The sequence below is a fragment of the Mus caroli genome, chromosome 10, assembly GCF_900094665.2.
Source record: "Mus caroli chromosome 10, CAROLI_EIJ_v1.1, whole genome shotgun sequence".
Classification (NCBI taxonomy): Eukaryota; Metazoa; Chordata; class Mammalia; order Rodentia; family Muridae; genus Mus; species Mus caroli.
This window is the reverse complement of record NC_034579.1, coordinates 120,653,863-120,664,390: the sequence shown is the minus strand read 5'-3', so window position 1 is coordinate 120,664,390 and position 10,528 is coordinate 120,653,863. Positions and strand designations below refer to the sequence as shown.

Genomic DNA, 10,528 nt, shown 5'->3' with positions numbered 1-10,528 from the left:
TCAGGAGGCAGAGGCAGGTAGATTTCTGAGTTCAAGGCCAGCCTGGTCTACAAAGTGAGTTCCAGGACAGCCAGGGCTACACAGAGAAACCCTGTCTTGAAAAACAAAAAAACAAAAAACCCAAAAAAAACAAAACAAAACCAGGATTTGACCTGTAGGAGTGAGTTCAGTGCTTGCCTGCTGTGCACAAAGCTCCGGGGTTTATCCAAGCGACATACGCTGAATATGGTTTTGGTGTCTATATTCCCAGCGCTCAGGAGATAAAGGCAGAAGGATCAGAAATTCAAGACCATCCTTGGCTATACATAAAGTTTAAGGCCAGATTCGGATAGAGAGACCCTGTCTTTAAAAACAATAAACAACAACAACAAAAACAAAAACAACAAACAACAGTCAGATATGGTTGCATACAAGGAAACTCAGCACTTTGGAGGCAAAAGCAGGAGGACTGCTGTGAGTTCTAGATCAGCCTGGACTATAGAGAGAGATGATGTCGCAAAAAACACAGTAGTGATAGGAGAACTGGCAGAGTGGAATGCCTTATGAAACTAAATATGTAGTTAATCTCTCCACTCCCTTGTTGGTTTGAAAGACCCAGCTAACTCTCATCAGTTCAACTCAGTTTTGACTACCTGCAAAGAGCTGTCCTTGGGCAAAGACCAGATAAAGATTTCTAATACACCCTTTCAGCCTTCAGAAAGGGGTATAGTTCTTACCCCATGGCTCCCCACCCACAGCATCTCCTCATGTAAATCAAAGTGGGAGACAGACACAGGCACTCCCACTTCAGCCACCACGCTGTGCAACTCAGAGTAGACACCTTCCATTATGTGCACTGACTCCTGGACAGGAAGAGCCTCCAAGGCCACTCCCTCTGGGTCTAGCTGCACATTCTGTAGCAAACTCGGATTCAGGTGGGCATCCAGGACTGGGTCCAGGGTAGAATGCATAGCTGGGGAAAATTCGGCCAGTCCCGGATCCAGACCCTCAAAGTTCATGACGATAGTGGCCGCTGGTCAGACCGGAGTCACACCCTCCCTTGCCACGGTTCCTACAGACAAGGGACCCAGCCTTCAGGAGGACAGCACCAGTGAACCTAGAATGGACATTCTGGCCTGCAAGGGAAAGAGGCAGCGCAGTCAGGGATAGGCCTAGGTACTGGAAGTATCTTCTATGTGGACAGGACAATGAGGTAGGCAGAGGGGATGAGACTGCCAGGCAAAGACGGAAACATGCAGGAAGAGGACAAGGGCAACGCTGTACTGTGAGTGGCACGACAGCGTCCCTTACTCTGCACCTCTAAACTTCCTAAGTTTCCTGCCAGCCCACCAAATGATCTAATTCTTGACTTCCCTTTCTCCTGAACCACAAGGTGAAAGGAGCGGGTTTGATGGGGGCTGGAGTTCGGGGGAGAGCTCTGAAATGCTTGTTTCTTAGAACTGGACATGAGACAAAGGGGCTGGGCGGTGAAGGGGGCAAGACAAGCCAGTTTCCCAGAATCCTTTACAGTGGTTACCCAGCATTCTCCAGGGGGTGGGTAACAAGAACGGCCAGTTACCCACAGACGGGGCGGGGGTAAGGGGGAAGTAATGGAAACGGATAGCTACCCAGAATTCTTTGAGCGAACCAGAGAAACTGGTTACCCAGAATTCTCCCCCAGCGCAGGGGACGGGAGGGGAAGGATTAGGGCAAAGGTCAAGACGTGTTCCTGGGATGCTTACGGGGAATGGGTCATTACCAAGATTTCTCCATGGCGGATATTTTGGAGCGCGTGGAATTCAAACGAGTAGGGGGTAGAGAAAGCGCCGTCAGCTCCGCGGGAAATTCCAGTTTCCCTACTACTCCCCCGCCTCTAGCTCAACCTAACCCAAGCAAGACGGACGGCGGATTGGCAGCCATCGCTTCCAATCAGCGGGGGCCACGGGCTCATCTCAGCCAATCAGAAAGAGACAGGTACAGGCAGATCCTGAGGAGGCGAGTGACGTAGGCTCCGCCAAAACAAGGTTACGGAATGCCACCGGGGACAAACTGAATCAAGCGCGGATCTATTTGGTGTTACGAAAAGTAATCCCTTCGCTCTCAGGCTTTGTTGAGCAAAATTAACTTTAGACTTTGAAGCCACGCTTTTAAGCTCCCTAAACAAGAACTAGACTAAAGGGGCGCCAGAGGCTAAGCACTGGGACTCGCCGGGTGGGTATTCCCAGCGTGGCCTTCATCATTCCCGGCGTATAGACCTTCATCTTGCTGTGCCTGTGAGCCATTCCAATACCTCTGACCCTGTGCCCCCGAAACTCACTGGCATTTCCTATGACTTCTAGATGTGGGGAAGAAAAAGGAAGCGGGAGCCTGACTTCTAGTGTGGCCCAAGTGACCACCTTTTCTCTATTTCTAGAGGCATCCATCTGAAATTCCCATCAATGTTTGTGTCGTCCCCAGAGGTCCCCTAATTTTCCCAAGAAACAAGTCTCCTAGACTGTCAAAATTCCCCTAGACCGTGGAGCTGGACATTGACCCCAAGAGAAAGATAAACAGTAAACTGAGTCAACTGAGCTGTAGCGGTCAGTGATTCTGAGGGGTTCTTGATTAATCTCCAACTAAGAGATCCAACTGCCTCTCCCTCTCCTGTGAGAGTGTGTCACCGTGTCTAAAACATTTCGGGGTACTGGCTGTGTACTAAACTGCTTTGGAATTGGCCCAGGCTGTGAGATGTCTTAGGTTGCCCAAACTCAGCTGTCATTTCTGTTTTTAAAGGCCCTGTGCCGCTAGTGGTCCATACCTACAAAACCTGCATTATTAAAGCAGAGGCAGGAATCCCTTACAAATTCGAAGCCAGCCTAGGCTACATAGATAGTAAGGACCAGGCTTGCTATGGCTACAGGGTGAATATCCCTTTCAACAGGTGCCTGTGGAAGGAAGTTCTCACCAATAATAAAACTTTTAAAGCATTTCTTGGGCCAGGCATAGTGGAGGTATATTTGTAATGGCAGTAATCCTGAGGCAGGAGGATTAGTGTTCAAGGTTAGCTTCTTCTATATAGCAAGTCCCAGGCTAGTCAGGTTACATGAGACCCTGTTTCAAACAAACAAAAACCAGGCTAAGTGGGATGGCAATCCCACCACTCAGGAGGCAGAATGGATTTCTGTGAATTTGAGGACAGCTTGGTCTACATAGTGAATTCTAGGCCAACCAAGGCTAGACAGTGAGGCCCGGTCTCAAAACACCCCGCTCATCCAAATAAAAATGTATTTCTTTTCAAAAAGGTGAAAGAGGATTTCAAGATGGTACAGCAGGTAAGGGTACTGCTAGCAACTGTCAGGGTCTGAGTTCCATCCCTGAGACTCAACGTGGTTGTCTTCACATCCATACTGTGGCACACATACATAATAAATAAATTTAAGTGTCTATCTGTCTCTGTCTGTCCCTCTGTCTGTCTGTCTGTCTGTCTGTCTCTCTCTCTCTGTGTGTGTGTGTGTGATTTTTCTCTCTCTCAATAAAGGCAAGCAAGTAGAACTTCAAGAAAGAACCCTGAGGCAGATGGATCAGGTCTTCAACTATGGATGCTCTGCAGCCTAGCCTACCTGAAACTCTATCTAAAAAAAAAAAAAAACAAAATAAAATAGTAATGGGGTGGGCAAGGGGGACGTAGGCACTTGGGTATTCCACACACCAACAAATCCTACATCAAAATAGAGGACACCTAACTCAAAGGATCTCTGGCTTCACAGGTCCTTAGATTTAAATTTTCATACAAGGACTTAGGTGCTAAGAGACCCAAACAGTCCCTACACAGAAAATCTCCATATTAAAGGTTCACAATTGAAAGAGACCTCACAGACCACGGGAGTTAAGGAGCTTGAGATTCTTGGAGTAAATCAGTTACTTTTTGGTTTGTTGAGCTGAATTCTCAGTAAGGAGTCCAAACTAGACTTGAACTTGTAATCCTCCCTTCATATTAACCCCAGAACTGGGTATACAGAAGGGTGCCACCACACCTCACTCAATAAACTATGAATCAAAAATCTACTTCCACTTGAGTTTCCTCACAGTATCCAATATAATGACACAGTAATTTTATATTATTTATATAATTTTATATGGAGAGAAGCACACCTGTAACCCCAGCGCTTGGGAAGCAGAGGCAGGAGGATCAGGAGCTCAAGGTCATTCTGAAGCCAGTCTGGGTGACAAGAAACTGTCTCAAAAACAAACAAGGAACTAAACTGCAGAATATGGGTTGAGCCTGATACAGGTCTATAATCCTTGTTACTAAAGCTAAGTTAGAAGACTCAAAATACAGGGCTGGAGAAATGGCTCAGTGGCTAAGAGCACTGACTACTCTTCCAGAGGTCCTGAGTTCAATTCCCAGCAACCACATGGTGGCTCACAGCCATCTGAAACGGGAGCTGATAACCTCTTCTGGTGTGTCTGAAGACGACTACAGTGTACTCATATACATAAAATAAACAAGTATATCTTAACAATATTTTTTTTTAAAAAGCTGGGCATGGTGGCGCACGCCTTTAATCCCAGCACTGGGGAGGCAGAGGCAGGCGGATTTCTGCGTTCGAGGCCAGCCTGGTCTACAAAGTGAGTTCCAGGACAGCCAGAGCTATACAGAGAAACCCTGTCTTGAAAAACAAAAACAAAACAAACAAACAAAGACTGAAAATGTAAAGATAAACTAGGTGCGGTAGTGCTTATGTCTTTATTCCTGGGGATTCAAAGGCTGGTAGAACACTTGCCTAGCATGTGTGGAATACAAAGCCAGGTTGGAAGACTAGCAACCTGTGGTCAATTTCTGGAACCTACACAAAGGTGCAAAGAGAGGGCTGTCTAGACAGAGCTGTCCTCTGATGTCCACAGGCATCCCGAGGCACACATGCACCTGCACACACATAATAATTTTAAACAATTTTTAAAAGTAGAATTTTGTGTTCGGCACTACAGCTAGCCATTTCCCAGCTATGAGGTCTTCGTTAAACGACTTATCTTTGCACCTCAGTCTCCCTAGTAAATCCATGATATAATATGCACGACGTAGAATTTATTGAGACTTAGATTAATGCTTGTAAAGTGCTTAGATCAGGTACTCATCACAAAGTGAGAGTTAGATACGAGTTAGCCATCATTATTAGCTATAGTCATTAACCACCTGGGGAAACTTCAATTGGATTTGGAGTCTGGGCATTCATCTGGAAAGGCCTGTCTAGGAGTGTCTTCTGAATGTGATTTGCATAACGGTTGAGCCCCCCCACCCCCCACCCCGCGCTGACGTCAAGGGCTTCTTGAAGCTCTAGGTCAGCAGCAGCCTTGGAAGTGGTTCCAGCTGCAAGACAGCCACTTTGGAGTCGCCACACCAACCTGCTTCCTACTCAACTGCTAAAGCACCAGGAAGTGAAACAGCTGAGAGCCTGTGCCTCCAACTCACTCTGTCAATCTCTTCCCACCTCATCTTCGTTTCCTTATCTTTCTTCTCACCTTTTATCTCCTACCTGTGAGGACTCTCAGGACACTGACCAGGCGTAGCAAAAGAGAGACACTGCACAAAATAACGAGGACTCCCTTATGCATCCTCCTCCCAATTCCTTTATTCTGTTTATATCTGTCCTAGGTAGACAAATCATTTCTCCCCCAAACCGAGCTAATTCTCAAATGCTGGAAATGTTTCATTGGAAGGGAGGCAGAGTCATCACAAAATCCTAATAATAGTATTTAAACCAAAAGCTTCATTCGGGCAGTTTAAAATAGTCCCAAAGGGTATTTGCTTCAGCCACACCTTACTAAAATTGGAAGGATACAGAGAAGATTAGCATGGCCGCTGTGCAAAGATGAAATGCAAATCCATAAAGAATTTTATAATTAAAAAAAAGAAAGTCTTCAGGCAGAGGTGGTACACAACTTTAATCCCAACACTCAGGAGGCAGAGGCAGGGGGATCTCTGAGTTGGAGACCAGCATGGTCTACATCTTCATATCACCTCTAGTTCCTCCCATGTAATCTGTCTGATATTTTTTGAGGCATGAGTTCCAGGACAGCCAGGGATACACAGAGAAACCTGTCTCCAAAACCAAACAAGAGTCCTAAGTGAAAGGAGGGTCGGAGGACAAGATAACTTTTGAGAGCCTGCCGTGTGGTCATCTATGGCCTCACTCTGACGTCCAGATGGTGCAGGGACCCTACACTGGGGTTGGGGGAGTCCCAGCTTCAGACCACCTTCTCCTCCCACATCCAACCCCACTCTCACAGCTGCTTCCCTGGGTGTTACATCATGGAAGGTGATGAAATCAATCAGCCATCAGCGGGTTTTACCCGTGGATGCAACAGGCTGAAAGGCCAGCACGGGTCATCATCGCTGTACTTTCAACCACCCAGAACTTCTGTCTATGCTTTCTAGCTATGGGGTGGGAGCAGGGGGCGGACTGCCAGTCCCCGACTCCCTGAAAAATCATTACCTAAATCCTGCAGAACTGATGGCAACTGTAGGCTAAGAGGGCTGAGAAATGAAGAGGTTCTTAGCCAGCATTCTCACCCGGGGAATGCCCTTACTTACTATTTCTTACTGCCCCTCTGAGGCTTCTCAGATCACAGAAGGTGATCTAAGAAGGTGGCTACTGTCACCTTCAAAACCAGGACCGCCTGGTGAAAAGAACATGGAAAGAAGGAAATGCCTTGGTCTTGCATGGAAGGCATGACACGGGAACCAGACTTCGAATCTGAGGTCACCATGGGATTTGGAGATGAATGAGTGCTGTTTTGGTTTTCCCTCGGGCAAGAGGAAGTGAGGAAATCTGACTGGGGTTGGGTAAGAATAAAGCCTTGAGAGGCAAAAAAAAAAAAAAAAAAACAATATCAGACAGATTACACAGGAAGGAACTGGAGATATTCATTTAAATGTCCATTACTTCCCTGCTCCTTCTGCAGTCTTCTGTGTTCCTGGAGAGCATGACACATGTGTCCCGACCTAGGCCTCTAGCCACAACAACCTCACCACTCATTTCCCCTGGAACTGAGGCGGCATACCTGGGCTCTCCAAAGAGGGAGATGATGTAGGGAGGGGAATCCCACCTGCACTGAGTCACCTGCTAGTGTGAAGGGCGGGCCTTACAGTGCAGGGACCTTAAAAAGAGACTGGGAGACAAAAGGAAGAAATCAGGAAGCCGCTTAGAAGTCGGACTACAGAGGGAGACTCAGAGCCAAAGGAGGTGGATAGAGGGTCCACAGGCCTGGTGCAGATCACAGAGCCAGCCAGATCTAAGAAGCAGGGAACAAGATGCTGGATTGCAGAGCAGTAATACTGCTATGGCTGTTGCCCTGGGTCACTCAGGGCCTGGCTGTGCCTAGGAGTAGCAGTCCTGACTGGGCTCAGTGCCAGCAGCTCTCTCGGAATCTCTGCACGCTAGCCTGGAACGCACATGCACCAGCGGGACATATGGTAAGTGTCAGCTCCTGGAACCGCGCAGAAAACTTTCCCAGTCCTCCAAGTGTGTAGGTTTAATGGAAGCTGTGGCCCTGGGTGGATCTGGAGGGTTGGAATGAGATAGGACAGAAGACCGGGGGGGCTTCTGGAAGAGTTGTGGGCCGGCGGTTGAGCAGAACGCGAAGCGGTCACCTCGCCTCACTGTTCCCACTCCCTCCATTACAGGATCTACTACGAGAAGAAGAGGATGAAGAGACTGAAAATAATGTGCCCCGTATCCAGTGTGGAGACGGTTGTGACCCACAAGGACTCAAGGACAACAGCCAGGTACCACTAAGCCGATGTTGATGTGTCTAGGAGAGGGAGGTGAGAGGAAGCTGAGCGTCCATGGCCATTTAGCTTTGCCTGAGATGACGAGGAGCCGCAGTTGGCTTGAAGCCAGCCTGAGCTGTGGGTGGTAAGTTTAAGGCCAAAGCCTAAGGTAGTGAAATGCTGTCTAAAGAAAGAAAAAGGAAAAACAGAGGAAGGAAGAAAGGCAGGCAGGCAGGCACTAGGAAAGAGGATCTATCTATCTTGATTGCTTTCTTCTTCCCCAGTTCTGCTTGCAAAGGATCCGCCAAGGTCTGGCTTTTTATAAGCACCTGCTTGACTCAGACATCTTCAAAGGGGAGCCTGCTCTACTCCCTGATAGCCCCGTGGAGCAACTTCACACCTCCCTACTAGGACTCAGCCAACTCCTCCAGGTATGAACGAGAGATCCGGAAGATAGGGCTAGCCAGTGTCTGGAAAAGAAGCTGGGAGTTTAGTATCTGGAGTCCTTTCTGACTGTGTCCTGTGTCTTTCAGCCAGAGGATCACCCCCGGGAGACCCAACAGATGCCCGGCCCGAGTTCTAGTCAGCAGTGGCAGCGCCCCCTTCTCCGTTCCAAGATCCTTCGAAGCCTCCAGGCCTTTTTGGCCATAGCTGCCCGGGTCTTTGCCCACGGAGCAGCAACTCTGACTGAGCCCTTAGTGCCAACAGCTTAAGGATGCCCAGGTTCCCATGGCTACCATGATAAGACTAATCTATCAGCCCAGACATCTACCAGCTAATTAACCCATTAGGACTTGTGCTGTTCTTGTTTTGTTTGTTTTGTGTGAAGGGCAAGGACACCATTATTAAAGAGAAAAGAAACAAACCCCAGAGCAGGCAGCTGGCTAGAGAAAGGAGCTGGAGAAGAAGAATAACGTTGAGCCCTTGGCCTTGGAAGCCGGCAAACAGCTGCGTGGCCAGAGGGGAAGGAGGCGGTGGCATCCAGAAACTGAGAAAACCCAGAGCATCAGAAAAAGTGAGCCCAGGCTTTGGCCAGTATCTGTAAGAAAAACAAGAAAAGGGGAACATTATACTTTCCTGGGTGGCTCAGGGAAAGGTGCAGATGCATAGTACTCCAGACAGCAGCTCTGTAACTGCCTGCTCCATCCCTCCGTTCTAACAGAATCTAGTCACTAAGAACTAACAGGACTACCAATACGAACTGACAAATGCTACCAATATGACCTGTGACAAAGCTGCATAGTTATTAAGTGGGAAGGGAACTTTTGATATTATTTATCCTTGTAACAGTATAGATGATGGTTATTTATTCTATTTATAAGGAATTATGTATTTTTTTTCAATAAAGATTTATTTATGTGGCTCTCTGGGTCTAAATTTCTAAGATTAGTCGGGAGAGAAAAGAGATGAGAAAACAGATGGGAAAAGTAGGGCCAAGTGATAACATGAACCCCTTCTACGCTGACATCTCAGATCAAAGGCCTCAGAGCATGCTGGGTTCTGAATGGACACACCTGTGTCGAGTTCACAGAATGATAATACGGTATCTCCACTGCCGAATATGCTCGGTCTTTTTAGACTTGTATGTATGATGTTCATGTATGTATATATATATATAGGTTCACTATGCAGTTTTGGCTGGCATTGAACTCAGCACAGATCTGCCCGCCTCTTGTCTCTTTAACGCTGGGGTTAGAGGTGTGTGACACCTCTCCCAGCTTTGTGCCAAGTTAACTTGAACCTAGTTTAGCAGATTGATTGGACTAACCTACCTTGTCAGCTTGCTCTGGAGAGCCTGTCTCAGCCTCCCAAGGGCTGGAATTATAGGTGGGGAACGAGACCCATCCATCATTTATGTAGGTATTGGAGCTCCAATCTCCACATTTCTCCAGTCTGCACAGTTGCCTGGCAAGGGCTTTACCCACACCAGCCTGTCGGGAATTTATGGCCTCAGTGCAGTATCACACCTGGCTTGAATTTTTGGTGTTTGTTTTTTGAATAGGGTATTTCTATGGAGTCTTGTAACTCCTTGACACATTGACCAGGATGATGCTCAATTCAGAGCAATCCTCTTACTTCAGGATCATAGGTGGGCCACCAAGCCTGGTAAAGTTTTGGTTTGACTTCTCAGACAGTCCAAACAGGCTTTGCACTTGTGGCTGGCCTCCTTCCTCAGCCTCCCAGGTGCTGGTATTATAGACATGAAGTCTAAGACAAGTAGGCTTTTTCTATCAGTATGGCTTCTTTGATGACTAAGCAGAGATTACAAGGGATTCAGGTCAGGTAGTGGGCAGTACACCTGTAGGCAACGTGTTTCCCCAATCCGTTGCTTTCTTCCCTGACTTCATGACCGTGAGTATATGTGTGTGTGAGTGTGTGTGTGTATCCATGTATGTATATCTAACCAAACACAGGAACCCAACTCACAACAGATACAAGTGAGAGTTCAGTTTTACCATAGGGTTGGGGATTGAACCCAAAGCCTCAGGTATACCAGACAAGTGCTCCATCACTGAGCTGCAGCCCTAGCTTAGGACTTCAGTTTTGAGCAGGTCAAGCATTACAGGAAGATGAAGGCAACTCACAAGGCCTGTGAGTCTCCCTTAAGGATCTCTGTAAACTCCTTCAGAAGGAAGATTGCTTAGTACTCAAGTTAAAACTTTAGTCTCAAAAGTAAAGAAGAATGAGGAGGAAGAAAAAAGGGGGGGGAGGAGGAGAAATTGTGGGAAGAGGAGGAGAGGTGGGAAAAGGAGGAGGAGGAGGAGGGAAAGTTGGAAAAGGAGGAGTGGGAAGAGAAGA

At 47.4% G+C, this 10,528-nt stretch overlaps 2 protein-coding genes and 1 non-coding gene across 11 annotated transcripts in view; 2 read left to right on the top strand and 1 right to left on the bottom strand.

The window, feature by feature from the left end:
- Positions 1 to 1,894, bottom strand: part of Pan2 (poly(A) specific ribonuclease subunit PAN2) — a 19,129-nt gene extending 17,235 nt beyond the window's left edge. For 7 of the 9 annotated variants that reach the window (XM_021173664.2, XM_021173667.2, XM_021173663.2 and 4 more), the window contains exons 1-2: positions 1,739 to 1,894; positions 717 to 1,115 (exon numbers count right to left, since the gene is read on the bottom strand). In XM_021173664.2, coding sequence (XP_021029323.1) covers positions 717 to 998 — 282 coding nt within the window. In that variant the 5' untranslated portion in view covers positions 999 to 1,115; positions 1,739 to 1,894. Of the gene's footprint in view, positions 1 to 716; positions 1,116 to 1,738 lie in introns of those variants that run through there. The other 2 variants (XM_029482702.1, XM_029482701.1) reach the window with 2 other exon arrangements.
- A 3,866-nt stretch (positions 1,895 to 5,760) lies between these two features.
- LOC115032174 lies at positions 5,761 to 5,863 on the top strand. The gene has a single exon (XR_003837836.1). It is a non-coding gene; the product is annotated as a U6 spliceosomal RNA (small nuclear RNA).
- Positions 5,864 to 7,270: 1,407 nt separating this feature from the next.
- Positions 7,271 to 9,093, top strand: Il23a (interleukin 23 subunit alpha). Its single transcript, XM_021175183.2, has 4 exons — positions 7,271 to 7,432; positions 7,643 to 7,744; positions 8,014 to 8,160; positions 8,263 to 9,093. The coding sequence occupies exons 1-4, from the start codon at positions 7,271 to 7,273 to the stop codon at positions 8,440 to 8,442; spliced, it is 591 nt and encodes a 196-aa protein (XP_021030842.1). The 3' UTR covers positions 8,443 to 9,093.
- The last annotated feature ends 1,435 nt before the right edge of the window (positions 9,094 to 10,528 follow it).